General features: G+C 32.8%; 1 protein-coding gene across 1 annotated transcript in view; it reads right to left on the bottom strand.

The window, feature by feature from the left end:
- Nucleotides 1-19,488, bottom strand: part of PCDH15 (protocadherin related 15) — a 743,572-nt gene that overhangs the window by 123,571 nt on the left and 600,513 nt on the right. Inside the window, 2 exon segments of the mRNA XM_032608284.1 lie at nt 8,309-8,421; nt 10,121-10,261. Of these exon segments, the coding sequence (XP_032464175.1) occupies nt 8,309-8,421; nt 10,121-10,261 (254 nt within the window).

Genomic DNA, 19,488 nt, shown 5'->3' with positions numbered 1-19,488 from the left:
AAAAGTCAAAATATGTATATGTATGTTATTCTTATTTTGGATTTGATATATTAAATTTGAGTAATACTAGAAATTGAAAATGACTTACGATATCTTTCTAAGAGAAAAATAACAACTTGTTCCAGAGGGTAATAAAAATACCTTACAAATATTTGCCCCTTCTCTTTTCTATATATACAAATATAAATTTTGAGTTTCTATGTTTATGGGAATTACATATTAAAATACATGAATCCTTAAAAATTAATATAAATGTGGCATTAAATCATGCAAAGTTTAATAATCAATGTTGATACACTTCCATTTTAAATAAATACCAAGGTATCCTATATTGGTAACATATTTGTTTAGAAAATTTGTAAATAATTATCTTTAGTAAAATTTTTGATAAATTGTATAAGATACTGCATTTCCCACTCAAAATCAATATTCACATTTAGACTCTATGGTCTGTTCCAAACACATTGACCTTTCCATGGTATTTACCTCTAAAACTCATGACTAGTGAATCCCAGTGTGTTTAAGTCTTAGTCCATCACCTTGAAATGAAAGCCAAATGTCATGCTTCTGAATGATAACTCACTTGACCTACAGGAGTCAATCTATTCTCAAGTAATATTATGTGTTTGAACTACTATTGGGATTTTGATATTTCTGTCTGGATTAAATGAAAGATATATAAAATGTATTTTCTGACTATGAGAGTGTAACTATTTTCCAGAAGATCGATGTAGATAATTGACTGAAAACCTCTTATTCGATATGAAGACAGGAGGCAGCAATGAGAGTGTGCCTCTCAGATCTCCAACTATAGGAAGTATGCTTGACCAAGGTTCCAGTTGCTGTGCTCTGAAGTATATTTCTGTGTTTGTATGAAGGTCATGTTCCTAGGGACTGCTTTCAGAGTGATTAAGAAAAGCGGAGATGCTAAGGTAGGTCCCTTCCTGGGAAACACAGGATATATCTCTGACATCAGACCATGGTTTGACTCCCCAGTCATCATGCAGAAACTTACTGAAATGACACATTAGTCACTCAAATGACACAGTAGGCTAGGATGTTTACATATGAGCTTTTCTCCCTGTTCTTCACTTGGGGTCAGAATGCATGTGCTTTAAAGTTCTCCTAGCCTTACCCTGCTTTCTCCTCATGTCTCTCCCATAGGTATTTCCCCTAATAAAATACTTGCTTGTTAAATTTCATCTTGATGTCTAATTATCAGAGGATGAACATGAACTAATACAGTACCTTAGGGGATTAAATTCAAAAGGAGTATTAGTATTTTGAAAGATATAAATTAAATACAAAATATTCAACACTTAGAAAAAAATTTCTAGGAAAATTTCTAGGAAAAAAATTTCTAGGAAAAAGATACACTCATCACCCTGTGTATCTCTCATGTATACATGAGAGATACATGTTAATAAACTTGTTTGTCTTTCTCTTATTAATCTGTCTTTTACGACAGGGATCTCAGTTAATAAATCTGAAGGGTACAAGAAAAGTTATTTTTCCTCCCCTACATTTACACTACTTGAAATGAGTAAATGCTAAAACTGATGAAGGCTCAGAGAAAAATGCATATAAAATAATTTAGAAGAGTAAATGTACCAATAATAAACTAAGCATGAGGAATGATTTCCCAATATTCACAGCTATCCAAAGATTGAAGGGGTGAGTTTCTCACAACTGTAAGGTTTTTAAAAAAGCATAGTCAACTTTGTGGCAAGGACATTGGAGAAATCACGTATTAAGTTATTAGTCTGAATAAATGGTCTTTATGGTCTATTTCATCCATTACATGGTATGACTTTGAGAACAGAATTTTATGAGTAAGATTACCTATTTTTCTCTACTTCCAATGAAAATCAAATTGTGAAAAATGGTTTAAATTAAGATATAAGATTGAATATGGATAGAGAGAAACTTCTTAATTGCCTGAATGGTAATAACTCAAAATTTATGATAATTTGTATAAGGTAGGGTCTAATACTTGGACTTATTCATCGCAAAAAAAAGAAAAAAAAAAGAAGTGAAGCCAGCTGGAGATGATTTTTAAGAAGGAAGTGTTGCTTTGACAACCAAAGATAAAGAAATGCCATTAATTCTTTAAGAAATTATTTCAAGGAAAGGGAGGAGAGGGAGAATAAAGAAGGATGACTTGGGGCATGCAGACTCTAAGACACTTAAATTATTGATATGTCTATCTTTGTCAAAAAGAGAAACTGAAAGAATCAAATAAAACAAGAATGATGCAGGAAAATGGAAATTTGTTACACTTTTGAAAATTCTGATTGTATGCATGCTTCCACACAACATGATTGCTTATTTACAATTATAAAAATAAATATACAGTCTGAAGAGTTACATACTTTTCAAAAGTTTTAAGAAGAACTCACTGTTTTCTGGAAAAAGTAGATGTTCATCTAATGACAAATAGATGATGTCTTGATCCTCCATTTAACCTAATTCAATGACTCAAAGAAAGACTGGTTTGAAGAGTCATGAAATTAACAGAATGAGTCTGTTTTAAGTATTACAACTGCTTGAGGGACCAAAGAGAATCTAGTGCATACTTAAGAATAACTGTAAATCTGGCCATTATAAAAGTAAACATATATCGGTATGGGGCAAATTGCATTCTCATTTTTAGATTCCTCCCACCCTTAAAAAATATGTAAGTCAGACCATCCAGAAACAACTTCAGTTCACAGGATTTGAGGAAAGACAAAATCAAAATTTTTTCCAACACATAAAATTTACCTCCATATTATAAATTATAAACAAGAAAATAATGTGAGAAATTTCTCTTCTAATTTTGATAAGTTAAATTATTTCAATAATATAGTGTGGTCTATAAAATCCTTGAATAATTTTGAAGAATCTTCCTTATTTCTTTTTCAAAGAACCATTAGCAGAAAGTAAGGAACTTTTAAATTAAGAATAGGAAACAGAGGCATAACATAAGTATGTGAAAGAAGAGTTTGACTTTTTGTTATATTTCCACTTTTACATTAATCAGCTAACCTACTAAGTATATGTCATCAAAAATAAAGCTACCATATGATACTACAATCCCACTCCTAGGCATATATCCAGAGAAAACCATAATTCAAAAAGATACAGGCACCCCAATGTTCATTGCAGCACTATTTACAATAGCCAAGACATGGAAGCAACCTAAGTGTCCATCAACCAACAGATGAATGGATAAAGAAGATGTGGTATACGTATATACAATGGAATATTTCTCAGCCATAAAAAAAGAATGAAATAATGCCATTTGCAGCAAAATGGAGGGACCTAGAGATTATCATATTAAGTGAAGTAAGCCAGACAGAGAAAGACAAATATCCTATGATATCACTTATATGTGAAATCTAAAAAAAAATGATACAAATGAACTTATATACAGAGCAGAAACAGACCCACAGACATAGAAAATAAACTTATGGTTACCAAAGAGGAAAAGGGTGGGGAGGGATAAATTAGGAGTTTGGGATTAACATATACACACTACTATATGTAAAATAGATAGCCAACAAGGATCTACAGAATAGCACAGGGACTATACTCAATATTTTGTAATAACCCATAAAGGAGAAGAATCTGAAAAAGAATGTATACATATACATTTACATATATACACATATATACATATATATTATATAACTGAATCACTTTGCTGTACACCTGAAACTAACACAATTAAAATCAACTATACTTCAATAAAAAATAAAAAAAATAACATAGCTTAAAAACAAACAAAAAATTTAGCTGTCAATCTAGTAGGTTTTTCCTTTAGTAAATATTAAACCGTTTACTATGATGTTTATGAATTTCTTATTGCTATTTTTACTTCTATAATTTTAGAAAACATAATTGTTATACTCCAGCGACCAAGTTATTACCAGTAGTTCAACATGTAAATGTTTTTAATTCCATAAAAAGAATAATGAATTTTGTTTCCCTGTCTAGGTAAAACCAGTACATTGGAAAAAGTTTCATCAAATAGTAAATGCCATCTCTCAAGTTTTTTTGATGATCTCCACAAAGATAGTCTACAGCTCATGACTCTCATTTACACTCTGCCGTAATGGTTTCTTTTTCATTTTCTTTTTGCTTTACTTTAGTGATGAAGACAATTAGACTTCTTAGGAAAATGGAGAAAGTAGTTAATTGTAACCAAATAGTAAAGCAACAATAGTAAATTATAATTTAACTTTAAGTCCAGCAAGGTTTGGTTTGGAATATATAATATTAATACTTGATAAGCTTAAATAATTTAGAATAATTTAAAACACCCAAAAATGTTCATATGAGATTTGCTTTGAATTTTAAAAAAGTATTCTTTTACAATTTTAAGAAGAATGTAATCTATTTCACCAATACATATTTAAAAATAAAAATGTTTCTATACTATTACATCATTGGTTCATGTACCCAACATTATATATTCTTAATAGAAACTAAGTGATTTTAAAATGACTTACTGCAATTAAAGTCTATAATTTGTCTAAAATTATATGTTAAATGTGCTAGTTCTCCACAAACACCATTTCCCCTTTTTCCTCAATAATAGAAGTAGAACTAGGACATAGCTGCCTAGCCAGGAGAAGTATTTCTCCACTCTTTTGTGGCTATGCATAAACATTTGCATGGATTTTCAAGATGGGATGTGAGCTGATGTGAAGTTTGCAACTCCTACCTCCCTTAATTTAGGAAATCCCTAGATGTGGATTTCTGCCCCTGCTCCCTTTCTATGGACTGAGATGGCAATAGTTGGTATTATTTTGAAACAGAATGTTACAGATGGAAGACCATAACTTGGCCTGGGTGCCTGAATGACCACATGGAGAAACTGTAAGAAGAAGAGCTACTGCCAGCCTAAAACACTCACTTCAGACTCTCACATGAGCCAAAAACACATGTATTTTTATCACTGAACTTTAGGGGATTCTTTTTACAGCAGCCCAATCTACCCTAACTAATCTTATTATCCTGAGGTTTAAAGATTTCATGACTGACCATTCTAAAAATAACTGGGCAAGGGGAGGGAGGTCAGGTTCAAAATTCTAAAACAAATGAGTATTTTATCTTTAGGATCTCTCTTTAATACTTAGTTATTTGTTGAAAACTAATTTTTTCCTAAGGAATTCAAAAGTCAATATTGGAATGAAGACATTCCTAAGACGTAAAAACCAAATATACCTCAACTTGCAATGCTAGCTATCTTGCATTACTGCTTTCTATTTGTAAACTATAAGCATCCTCCTCCCCATACCGTACAAAGATTGGAAATCTTGCATTATCATTTTGTGAGTCCCTGAAATTTGATCACGTGAAGTTGAAGTTTTTCCACCAGGAGCAATTCTATAGCGGAGATAAAATTTTATCTCTAGCTTCTTAGGTTTTTTAGGCTGAGCCCAAGTATTAAGCTAACATAAAACAGATTAACAAGAGAAAGCATACACATTCATATAAGTTTCATGTGGCATGGGAGTCCTCATAAAGAAATGAAGACTCAAAGAAATGGTGAAACCTACATACATTTATATTAGGATGAACAAAGAGAGGCAATAGTGGAAACGTAATTAAACTATGCGATGAGGCTAAAGGAAGATATAAATTATTTTATCAAGGTCTGTTTGCATAGAATTATCTTGAGTTTCTTTAACGGGGAGTGAAACATCTACTGTTTTTTTAAGTGCTTTCAGCTCAAAATAAACCTATGCCAAAGTGACATATCTTCGGGTGGCATATTCTGCCATTCTTTAATTCCAACACAAGTCATTATCCTGAAAATCAAGCATTAATAAGATTGCTTAGCGTCTCTGGAAGTTTTATGCATTCAGCTGAGGCAGTAAATGAATTTGAAAGAAAAATAAGAGAGGGAAGGGGACGTATGAGGTTAACAACCTTTCCCCCTTCCTCCCTTTCTTCCTTCTTTCTCCTCCTTCTCTTCCTCCTCCTCTTACTTCTTGTTTCTCTCTCTCTTTCTTTTACAGAGGGAAACTGTGTTGCCTTTCACAGCAATTTGAAACACTGCAGGCATTTTGACAAAGATACTGGTTGAACATATAAAAAGAAAATACCAAACATGAACAAAACTATTCTTCACAAATACTGTTTTTAAAATGACAAACTGGGGCTTCCCTGGTGGCGGAGTGATTGAGAGTCCGCCTGCCGATGCAGGGGACACAGGTTCGTGCCCCGGTCTGGGAATATCCCACATGCCGCGGAGCGGCTGGGCCTGTGAGCCATGGCCGCTGAGCCTGCACGTCTGGAGCCTGTGCTCCACAACGGGAGAGGCCACAACAGTGAGAGGCCTGCGTACCGCAAAAAAAAAAAAAAAAAAAAAAAATCCAGCAAACTGTATGTCCCACAGCAAAGAATTGGAGTCCACAGATTATCAAGTCAACACAAAAGGAAAGAAAATAGTTAATGGACATAAGGAAGAAAATGACCTTTAACACAGATTGACCAAGAATTCTTATTGTTTTAAATATATTTTACATTTCAGTGGTTTACATATGTGTTGTATAGCATTTTCTTATAATGATATTGCATAATTTAATTTAGTCCTTGAATATTGTCAAGATAGCTTTTTATGAAAGGTGAAAACTTGTTGGTTTAATGTGGTAGATGTTGCCAGATGCATCAGCTAGTTCTTCCCTCAGTATCTTAGTCACTGCTTCAGCTTAAAATTCTTAGGTTGTTCTTTGAAATTATGAGAAGAATAAAATCCAAACTGTAGAATATGATAAAATGTTCTATTATATGAAATCTTCATTTTTCTTGAGCCTCAATTAATGTAATTGTTTAACTTCCAATTTTCTTTAGATAGATGGAAGTAAAATATTCTGTTATTCAATACATTCTCCCATATCCCTTATTTATACTTCTGTATATTCTGATTCTTTGGCATGGAGCATTCTTCTACATTTTTGTGGAGTGGCTCAACTCTATTTTTCCTTCAAGAAACAGCTCAAAACTTTGCTGATCATGTTCAGACACAGGTAAGTGTGTCTCCGACATGCTTCCTCAGTACTCTGAGCTTCTATTATTGTGTTTTTATAGTGTATTATATTTTTCACATAGTTCTTTGTTTCCAACCCATGGCTGTGAGCCTCTGGAGTGTAATGACTGGCTGCCTTTTAATGCTATGTCCAGAACAAGTAAATAGTAAAATACAGTATATAGTGAGCCTCCTCAAATGTTTGTGAGAAAACTATCTCCAATGGGTCCTAACATACTAATAAAAGTACATAATGTTTTAACTTAATTGAGATTAAAAACTCATGAAAGAAAATTCTACTATATTTGCAGAAGGGCATTATAAAACATTCTTTCATTTATATCCAATAATGAAGCAACCATGAACATATAGTGATTTTAGTTTCATTATTTTTTCAATAAATTCTTCACTTTCTAACATACACACACACACACTATGGACCCAACTGTGTTCCCTAAAATTCATATTTTGAGGCCCTAACCCTCAATGGGATGGTATTTGGAGATAGGACCCTTGGGAGGTAATTAGGTTTACATGAGGTCATAAAAGTGGAGCCCTTATCTTGGGATTAATGCCTTTATAAGAAAAGATACCAGAGAGCTTGCTTTCTTTCACTTTCCTTTGTGTCAGGTTATAGCGAGAAGGCAGCAGTCTGCAAGTCAGGAAGAGACCTCTCACCAGAACCCAACCATGCTGAAAGCCTGATCTTGGACTTCCAGCCTCCAGAGCTGTGAGAAAATAAATGTCTGTTGTTTAAACCACTTAGTCCTTGAATTTTGTTATGACAGCCTAACCTAAGATGGTATATATACTAACTTTACAGCTATAATATATATTATACACATAAACATAAACTCTCTCTCTTTCTCTCTCTGTCACTGATTATATAGGAAATATCATTTCAGATACACCTCAAAATTAAATGACATAATGTGTCTGGCAGTAACAAGAAACTAAATGTCTACTTCGTACCACTGAGATCATTAATCAGTTGCAATTTAAACCCCCAAACACAATGTTGTCGTTTTCAAACCTAGCTTTAAGTATTTTTAAAGGATCCATTATTCATCAAAGGATTACTAAAACTGATACTTTACACTAAATTGTCATTTTAACCATATTAACTTTTAAAATAAATATAATGTTATGTTAATTTAAAAAAGCTTAAACTAGAATTAGAAGCCTGCTTCACTGGAAAATTCATATCACATCAATTTTGAGAGACCAAAAGAAAAAAAAACAACAAAATAAAAGCCTTCATATGTTACAAAACCTGATAGGAATCAATACCTGTATTCCTCTTGTGTGAAGCGTGGGATTTCTCCAGGATGTAAGACAAGAATTTTCACAGTGGCACTGCTGGACATCACAGGCTCACCATCATCAAAAGCAACAACCACCAACTTAAAAAGTAAAAAAATATTCAAGTTAAAGATGATTTAAAAGAAGAAAATAAAAGCATCATTTTTCTATGAATGTTTTTAATTATTGGACTGCCTGTTTCCAAAAGGGGGAGCAGTGATCATTTCCTCATTGCCTACCAGGTAGCAGAGACTGTGCTAGTATATTCATAACAATCCCACCAGGTAGATATTATTATTTCCATTTGCCAGGTGAGGAAACTCAAAGAAGTTCAGTTAATAACTCTATGATAAAAAAAAAAAACTACCGGTAAAACAGGTATATGATACTACATCTCTCCAATTATAAACTCTTTTCTCTTTCACAATCCCACTGGTGCCTACAGTAAAAACATGAAACTTTATAACTGCCAACACCTATTTCAAAAGCATTAAATTCAGTCACATGGATAGGAAAAGCTAATTAGCTTGCTTATAAAAAGAAATTAATTTTTCCAGTGAATTAATTGTCTGCAAGATTATAGGGCAGAAATATTTCACTCTAGAGGATAAAACTGGAAATCTTTATAGTTTAACACACTTTGATATACACTCTCTTAAAAACAATTAAATTATATAAAATGAAGTTCATACTGTAGAACAGAAAATGTTCAAATGATGCAAACTAAAGACAAGCTTTAGTCTTAAGATGTAATCTCTATATATTATTAGTAAAATAGCTTTTATAATTGATCATTTGCTTTGATAACCTCTATTATGTCAAGAAGAATTCTAATGTTTATTTTAAGAAATGTTAAGTTTCAAAACTATGTGTTTCTCTAGATTGTATATTTTGAAAGCTGCAGGTGACCAATCTAAACTAATTCAATCTAGATCACGTAACCACAACCAAGGGTCATCCTGAGAGCCACAATCTGCCTTTGGGTTAATACTTTACAAACAGAACAATTATTTCAAATGGAGATGAAATTAAGTGAGACAGAGTGCTCACTGATATTCACAAGGTTAACCGATGACGGTATTTCCCCAATGTACGGTCAAAGGCTTTATTCCCAGGGACAAAATTTTTTCTAAGTAATTATAGAAAATGGAAACAGTCGAACATTTAATAAAATGGATTATTTATGATAATAGTGAAGGGTAGTATTATTTCAAATTTTCTAAAAGTATAACATATCAAGAGTACATAAACTTGAACCAGCAATTGCCTCTAGGTACTTACTTTGAGGAAAAAAAATAGCAAGTGGCAAATAATATCTGCACAAGGAGTTTCACGACAGCAAAGGTGGTTATAACAAAAATTGGAAACGACTAATTATCCAACAACAGGATATTGGACAAAAAAAAAAATAGTATATTATACAATAGAACATCACACAACCATTTAAATAATAGCATTAATAGTATTTAAATTTTAAAGAGAAGTATGAATAATACAATCATACAATCATGTTATTTTAAAATATATACTTGTATACTTTTATTTGCAGGGAATGTTATCATAAGGATAGAGATTAAAATGGTAAATATTAATCTCCAAAATGTGAAATATCAAGTGTTTTTTTTCCCTTTTACTTAACTGTATTTTCTAAGTGTCTATGCAGTAAAAAAATGCATTGTTTTGTAATTTTAAAATACTAAAAAGGAGGAAAATGGGAAGATGTATGGTTATTTGTTAAACCAAACTCTCAATCAAAAGTTAAACATCAAATAGACACCAAAGAGAAAACACTGCACTGACCTTAAAAATTGTTGTAGGTTCTTCATTAAGATTAACTCGAGTTATTACTATTCCAGAATCTTCTTCTACATCAAAAATACTGGCAGGATAAGGAAACTGGACATCATCTACTCTATATCTCACACGACTTGCAGGTAATCCCTAAAATAAAATTATATATTATTTCACAAAATGAAAACAAAGGGTAATGATAATATAAAATTGATTTGTAAAATAAATAGTCTTTTAAAAATGAAAAATCATATTTTAACTTTTCATACATTCAGATTTTAAATGTAGCAGAACCTTTATTTCTTTAGAATAACAATCTGAATCAGTGATGTTGTCTTTACTACATGTTGTTTAAAATCATTTATGTGAAAGAATAAATCAGTGGTTTCCTCGGGTGTCTTCCCTTCCACATTTCTTTAATTATATGAATCTCAGCTTCTTCCTTGAACACGGTGTTTAATATTTTATATTCTGAGACCATTATAAGTTATTTTCTTTATTATACTTATTTGAACTCTGTGATACTCAGAGAAAATAAAGTGTGGAGGATTGAGGTAAAGTGGAGGAGTGGGTATGGAAGTAAAGGAAACATTATTTACCATCTGTTCTGTGCTTTACCAGGATAGGTTTTTTCTTAAATAAATAAATTCTCACAACAATCCTTTAGGATAGCATTACTACTAATGTTGATAGTAATAACAATAAAATAATGATAGTTAACATTTGTTGAAAGCTTATTGTGTGTGAGAACCATACTAAAAATGATACATATATAGTCTACCACACATTTTTCAGTTAATGAACTTGAAGATTATAGGGAGTTTAAAAATGTTGAAATGTCCCAGACATACACCAAGGTAAGTGGGAATAGCAAGCAAAAAATTCATTTTTCAAGAAAAATTAACACTTGATAATTTTGAAAAAGACTATAATGAGAACAGTCAAAATTTATTGAACATCCTCACTTATATTAGGGGTAAGATTGGTTTTATTTTTAATTATACAAGGTGACACTTGGGTGGGCGCTCTAATCTTTTTAAGTGCTTAAGGTCTGTAAATCTCTTAAGTCAATCCTAGAAGTACAATAAAATAAACACCTCAGACTCAGAGTTAGTATGTGGTTGAGTTTGATCTCAAACCCTAACGGACACTATATTATACCACAAAACTCTTTAGAGAAGAACACCTCTAGTTGACATTACTCTGATGTGAGAGAAGCAGGATATTACCCCCATGTTACGCCCATAGCCTGAATTGGTTAATTATGCTTTGGGGAAGGATGGTTCGGAGAACACTGTTCTCTGTATTGTTGAGTTTCTTCATGACTGTCCTTGAAAGGAATGTGTTGCTCCATGTTTGTTCCTGAGTCACATTTGGGCTATAGGACAAATATGTTAGCCTTCAGGACTTCTATAATTCCCTAATGATTATCTGTAAGTCCAGTCCTTTCATTCATGACACCTCAGTTTATCACTACCTCCTTGAATACTTTATGTAACTCTTTTCACTTTTTTGCCTTTCCTTATTCCTATCTAGAGGTTCCGGGTCAGACTGCTTGTTCCCAATCTTCTTGGAATTTCCCAAGGCTCTGTCACAGGCACTTTTGTCTTTTCTACCTCTGCTCAAGTTCCATGCCTTTAAATACCTCTTATTTGTTCATAAATCCTAAATTTATATTTTTGGCTCTTTTGTCACTAGAGCAAAACTATAGCAAAAACCATTTCAAGAACAAATTTTCAGTTTCTGCTGGCATCAATACCCATTCAGTCTGTAGTACAGTATTAAAATTTTTATGACTATCATGAATCAGTTATCAAGAAACTTAAAGAAACTTAGAATATGTCAGTTACACTTAGCATGTTGTCTTTAATAATGCCAAGGTATTAATGATACATTTGGAATTATACCTTTAACTGATAAAAGAGAAAAATGTTTTGGTGTTGCGGAGTGTTATCTTGTAGATGCCTACAACACTTTGCTATCCAGAACATCCTATAATCTTCCTGGAGGATCGCTACAGATAAGATTATATGTATAAGAACATGCACATTATATTTAGCTATATCAGTAAACTTTTCATTCTGATTTGTTATTCTACAGATTGCTAGCACATAAAAAAAGTGGCCCTGAGATGACATTGTTAGCCCGCAAAAGACATTTTAATTGTTTCTTCCATCACCCTTGTTATCAAGGCACCACATTTTATTTCATATAACACGATACAACTAAATACCTTGATTTAGATGTTCTTTTGAATATATTCAAAAGTTTTTTCCTCTTTCTTTCCCTCCCACCCTCCCTCTCTTCTCCCACCCTCCTCCTCTTCCTCCCTCTATTTTCCCCTTCCTCTCCCTCTTCCTCCCTGTTTCCTTCCCTCCCTTCCTAATTTTCTTTCCAAAGTCTTTAAAAAGATAATCTTGCTTTTACAGTTAAATAATTAAGCTATGTAATAGGTGAAGGTAACTGGCTTTGGGAAACAGTTTCAATTAACTTGCCTAACATTGTCTCTGGGACATTTACAATATGAATCAGGTCAAATGCATGGTTTTTATAAATTCATAAAAATTAAAATTATTATGGCTTTAATCTGGAAAATAATGTGCAATCCAGATGTATGACACAACTTAAAAAATAATCATCATAAGCTTTATCTCTTAAAATTATTTATCATTAGTATTTATTAAACATTATTTAATATCTGATCATGTTAAAAATTTAATAGATATGATCACAGTATTATACTGTACAAAATTCATTCATTATATTTTAAAAACTAGTCCACTTATAAATTATACATTTTGATAATTATGAGATGACATATAAATATTCAAATTACCATTTAGATAATAAAAATTTATGAAATATTTGGTCTTTTATTTTAAATTGTACTAGAAATAGTGATCTTTCTTTACTCTTACATATTTCCAATAAGTTGATATTTCTTCCAGTTGAATACATTAGTTAATCATATGTATTTTTTAAAGTAAACTAATCTATAAAAACACACTTAAAATTGAGATGAAATATTTAATCATTACTTTCTACTTCAATTTATGATAATATAGTATATATAGATTATATTGTATCTTTACCTATATGTATTTATAAGTGTATTAAGAGGGACATTTTGGACCATCAATAGTGAAAAAAGAGCTATATTTTTACAAAAAAAAAAGTCAGTCTTTAAAATTTTTATTACTGTGGCAATAGACTCCTTTTCTATAGCATTTCCAAATTATCACAAAATCAATCTAATAGCAACACTAAAAGTAGTTTACAAAAATTGCTTTCTTAAAGTTCATACTAAACTAAAAGTAGTCTGTGGTTTAATTTATAAATGATGAGCAAATGACTCCTTGGTGCTGCACTCTGATCAACAAAATTTGTCTTTATTTAGGACCAAAGAAATCTTGGGAGGTCATTAGTTAGCTTCCTATTTTCAGACACTAAAGGCTCTTCCTCTCTGAAACACTTGCTAAAACCAAACCTCATTTTTTCCTCGGCAGTGATGGAACATAGTGTTTTCTTTTTTTCAGGGGAATAAAATGCTTCGTAGTTTTGAAGACCAATGTTTTACCCCTGAGCCTCACTTTATTAGGATAGATATTTCTAATTGTTTTTGTATCATCCTAGGCATTCTTTTCTTGCTTTTATATCTTTTCTCCATGCCCTTTTAACCTACCATAGTTGTTTAGGAAATGTACTCAAACTGTGGATTCAAGAGAATAAAACAAATTACATGATTGTTTTAGGTCACCAACAAGGAAAAAAATACTTTGATATCCACCTAGTGGAACCCATTTAATTTTATTCCTTAGTTCAATGGTTAAATCACATCTCTTTCTTAGTACAGATATTTTAATCTCATGTGGTAAACTGTATTTTGCCACTGTTCAGGACATGTAAAATTTCACAAGGAGACTATAAAATGGACTTTGATCCAACACAATTTATGACACATTAGTAGGTAATCCCATAATACATGTAATATCACATAAAAAAAGACTATTTAAGCTATTTTGGAATTTTGCTCTATTTACCTAGACACTATGAAGAGGCATTAACAAAGGCAAGAAATGAAGATAGAATTAACCAAGATATAAATATTAATTTAATAGTAAAGTGATGAAATTGTCTGCAAAGATTCTCATCAGGCAGTGGTGGCAAAAATAGTTTCCTATCATTATGCCTCTTGGAGTCTTTTGATGGGTAAGTACAATGAGTTTCTTCTTTAAATTTTTATGGAAACTGAGGACATGTAAGAAGCATAGCACGACAGCTTTTTTGAAGCCTCCTCATTTTGACAGATATTTCTATAAATCCAGCTGACCTCATTATTGGAGCAAGCGTTACTTCAGATAACCATAATTTTAAAAGATTAATGAGGTGCTGGCACAGTAATCCTTCTTAATGTCAACTTCCATTCACCAAAATATTCTTCGATACTTTCCCTGAATTTTCAAATAAGTGACACACTGACTTTTAGAGGGATATGTTTCCCTAAAGGAAATGTTCAAAACAGAAACATGATATGACTGGCAGCTTAATCATTCAAGGGGTGCTGAAAACCTTAACTTGGCATCAAGTTAAGGTTAATAAGTTAACTAATCTTAATTTGGTTAATTGAAAGTAACCACAATTTAGAACAAATTCCAAAGGACTTTTTTGTTTGCCATTAGATAAAAAATATTTAACTCAGTTAAAAAAATAGAATTATAGAACTAAATCATTATACATTTATTTCATATATGGCATATTTTTAAGAGAGATGTATAAATTGTATAAAATATTGGCAATTGAAAATTTTATAGATTATTTATCCCCTAACATTTATCATTTTACTCATGTTTTATAGTACAAAGGTTAATTCATTATATGTGGGATTCATTCATTCATCTATTTGTTTATTCATTCAACACATTAAATGGACACTGCTGAGTCCTAAGAGCACACAGATGAGCAAACTCACAGCCTAGTTGAGGAGTTCATCTTATATCACCTCCTTCCTGATATTCATTAACAATAATTCAGCCGGATTGGCCTTATAAAACACCAAGCTCACTCCTATCTCAGCACTTTTCCATCTGCTGTTTGTTCTTCCTGCAATACTCTTGTATGTGGCTAGTTCCTTCTGGCATCCAGGTCTAAAATGATACCTCTTTTGCCTATATCCACCCATAAACCACTCTGAGTCAAATCTTATTTTATTTTCTTTATAGTATGTATCCTTATGTGAATTTATGTTACATATTTACTTGTCTGTGGGTTTGTAGCCTATCTCTGTTCCTTGATTGCGAGCTCCATTAGAGAAGATACTAATTTTGGCTTGGCATTATTTAAGAGATCAACAAGAATTTGTTAAGTAAATACATATAATACAAGCAGTGCTCATGTATATGTGTATCCTGGGCTGGGCTGCCAGGATGAACAACTCTGGGGGGATCACATATACAGATATGATGGGAATGGCTGCCTGTGTAACCCCCGAACTCCCCTGCTAAAACCCCCTGCTAAAAATGTATATATCCTGTGTTCCTGTTTGCAGTGGCTCCATGTATATTTTTTAAGAACAAAGAAGAAAGAAAGATTACATCAGTGACTTTTGTTGGGGAAGAGCTTTCACAAAAGAGATGAAAATAGAACTTATGAAAACAGAGTTCCAAACAAGTAGAAGATTGAAGGAGAATAAATAGTCTTTCAAAAAGGTTCCTGAGAAAAGGTTTGGAGAAATAAAACCATGTATCATTAGGAAAGTCCTTCCCTTTCTTTCTGGACTGCCTGAATATTATGTACTCTCTCTCTCCTACTTCTCAGCCTCTGTCCTTCTAGTCTATGTTACTTTTCTAATTATATCTAATACATTCTGTTGTTACGTCAATCCTTTAAAATAATGACATAATCCTCTGGATTTTTCTAATAAATTAATCCTCATGTGATCTATATTAATAGCATATAGATGTTTTCTTACACCAACTATACTATACAAAGTGTAAAATCAGAGTTACATAGTGGGTTAAACTAATGTTGAATAAGACTGAGATTTCTGAGTATACGTTTGGTAATTGCAAGAATCATAGCTACATAGGTAATTTTCTATATGGTTTAGAGGACCTCTAAGAATTTACTTACCTCAGAATGTGGCTAAATTGTTGGCAAATTTTCAGTTTACTACCCACCAATACATGTTCATAGATACTTATCCATACCTACTCATATTCATCTCTCATGATCATAGGCCAATAATTAGAGATAGCGCTTTTATACTTAGGGCCTCATAATCAGTCAGATGGGGGAGACAGAAGGTACACAGATAAACATAATAAACTTCTAACATTTCTGGCTATAAAGGAGAAACATGAGCATTACCAAATAAAGGTTTGAGAACTAGAGCAAAGACCTTCAGATTTATAATCAAGTGGACTTTATACTTCACTGTGTAGGTGCTTACATATGAAAATCTGATGTGCTTTAAAATGTATTCGATTTATAAGATTGTTGCGATTGTGTTACATGTGGAGTCCAATCTGGCATGTAATTTGAGTATTAAAATGGCAAACTAATATTTAATTTATGTGTGAAGATTTTGGACAATTTATCTTAAACTCAAAAAGATAAAAGTAGCCACCCAGCACTTCCTGCAGGTTGAGCAGCCCTTCAGAGTAGCAAGGTGGATTATTTTGTGCATTTATCATCTTACCTGGATGCTTTGACTTGAAAAACTGAGAACAGGAAAGGCACAGCTAACTGGCCAGCCACGAACAACTGAGGAGGCAAACCTACACCTCAAGTCTCTATGATGTCTTTTCAAGGGACTTCCCTGGTGGTGCAGTGGATAAAAATCCGTCTGCCGACCAGTGGGGGACCACGGATACTCAAGGGGACAGGAGGAACCCCCAGCAACCGGCTTTCGGGATTGTGGTTCCCAGGCCAGAGGTCGGGCCCGAGCTCCTGTGGTGGAAGCTCGGAGTCCAAACCGCTGGACTAACAGAGAACCTCAGACCCCAGGGAATATCAATTGGAGTGAGGCCTACTGGAGGTCCAAGACCCAGCTCTATCCAAATGCCCAAAAATTCCAGTGCTGGATGTCTCAGGCCAAACAACCAGTAAAACAGGAATACAGCACCACCAACAACAACAAAAATTGAAATGACAAATAAATTTGTTACAGATGAAGGAGCAAGGTAAAAACTTACAAGACCAAATAAATGAAGATGAAATAGGCAAACTAACTGAAAAAGAATTCAGAGTAAGGATAGTAAAGATGTTCCAAAATCTCAGAAACAGAATGGAGAAAATACAAAAAACATTTAACAAGGCTCTAGAAGAACTAAAGAGCAAACAAACAGTGATGAACAACACAACTACTGAAATTAAAAAATACTCTAGAAGGAATAAGTAACAGATAAACTGAGGCAGAAGAACAGATAAGTGAGATGGAATACAAAAATGTGGAAATAACTGCTAGGGAGCAAAATAAAGAAAAATAAATGAAAAGAATTGAGGACAGTCTCAGAGATGTCAGGGAAAACATTAAACGCACCAACATTCGAACTATAGGAGTCCCAGAAGAAGAAGAGAAAAAGAAAGGGTCTGAGAAAATATTTGAAGAGATTATAGTCGAAAACTTCCCTAACATGGGAAAGGAGATAGTGCATCAAGTCCAGGAAGCACAGAGAGTACCACACAGGATAAACCCAAAGAGAAACACACTGTGACACATATTAATCAAACTATCAAAAATTAAATACAAAGAAAAAATATTGAAAGCAGAAAAGGAAAAGCAACAAATAACATATAAGGGAATCCCCATAAGATTAACAGCTGATCTTTCATCAGAAACTCTGAAAGCCAGAAGGTAGTGGCAGGACATATTTAAAGTGATGAAAGGGAAAAACCTACAACCAAGATTATGCTACCCAGCAAGGATCTCATTCAGATTTGACAGAGAAATTAAAAACTTTACAAAAAGCAAAAGTTAAGAGAATTCAGCACCACCAAAACAGCTGTACAAAAAATGCTAAAGGAACGTCTCTAGGCAGGAAACACAAAAGAAGGAAAAGAACTACAATAAGAAACACAAAACAATTAAGAAAATGGTAATAGGAACATACATATCGATAATTACCTTAAATGTAAGTGGATTAAATACTCCAAGCAAAAGACACAGACTGGCTGAATGGATACAAAAACAAGACCCGTGTATGTGCTGTCTACAAGAGACCCACTTCAGACGTAAGGACACATACAGACTGAAAGCGAGGGGATGGAAAAAGATATTCCATGCAAATGGAAATCAAAAGAAAGCTGGAGTAGCAATTCTCATATCAGACAAAATATACTTTAAAATAAAGACTATTACAACAGACAAAGAAGGATGCTACACAATGATCAAGGAATCAATCCAAGAAGAAGATGTAGCAATTGTAAATATTTATGAACCCAACATAGGAGCACCACAATACATAAGGCAAATGCTAACAGCTGTAAAAGAGGAAATTGACAGTAACACAATAATAGCAGGGAACTTTAACACCCCACTTTCACCAGTGGATAGATCATCCAAAAAGAAAATAAATAAGGAAACAAAAGCTTTAAATGACACAGTAAATAAGATGGACTTAATTGATATTTATAGGACATTCCATCAAAAAACAACAGAATACACTTTCTTCTCAAGTGCTCATGGAACATTCTCCAGGATAGACCACATCTTGGATCACAAAGCAACCCTTCATAAATTTAAGAAAATTGAAATTGTATCAAGTATCTTTTCCAATCACAACACTATGAGACTAGATAACAATTAGAGGAAAAAAAACTGTAAAAATTAAAAACACATGGAAGCTAAACAATACGCCACCAAATAACCAAGAGCTCAATGGGGAAATCAAAGAGGAAATCAAAAAATACCTAGAAACAAATGACAAGGAAAACACAATGACCCAAAACCTGTGGGATTCAGCAAAAGCAGTTCTAAGAGGGAAGTTTATAGCAATACAATCCTACCTCAAGAAACAAGAAACATCTCAAATAAACAAACTAGCCTTACACCTAAAGCAATTAGAGAAAGAAGAACTAAAAAAACCCACAAAGTTAGAAGGAAAGAAATCATAAAGATCAGATCAGAAATAAATGAAAAAGAAATGAAGGAAACAATAGCAAAGATAATAAAACTAAAAGCTGGTTCTTTGAGAAGATAAACAAAATTGATAAACCATTAGCCAGACTCATCAAGCAAAAAAGGGAAAACACCCAAAACAAAAGACTTAGAAATGAAAAAGGAGAAGTAACAACTAACACTGTTGAAATACAAAGGATCATGAAAGATTACTACAAGCAATTATATGCCAATAAAATGGAAAACCTGGAAGAAATGG

The sequence above is a fragment of the Phocoena sinus genome, chromosome 16, assembly GCF_008692025.1.
Source record: "Phocoena sinus isolate mPhoSin1 chromosome 16, mPhoSin1.pri, whole genome shotgun sequence".
Classification (NCBI taxonomy): Eukaryota; Metazoa; Chordata; class Mammalia; order Artiodactyla; family Phocoenidae; genus Phocoena; species Phocoena sinus.
This window is presented reverse-complemented; position numbering and strand designations above follow the sequence as displayed.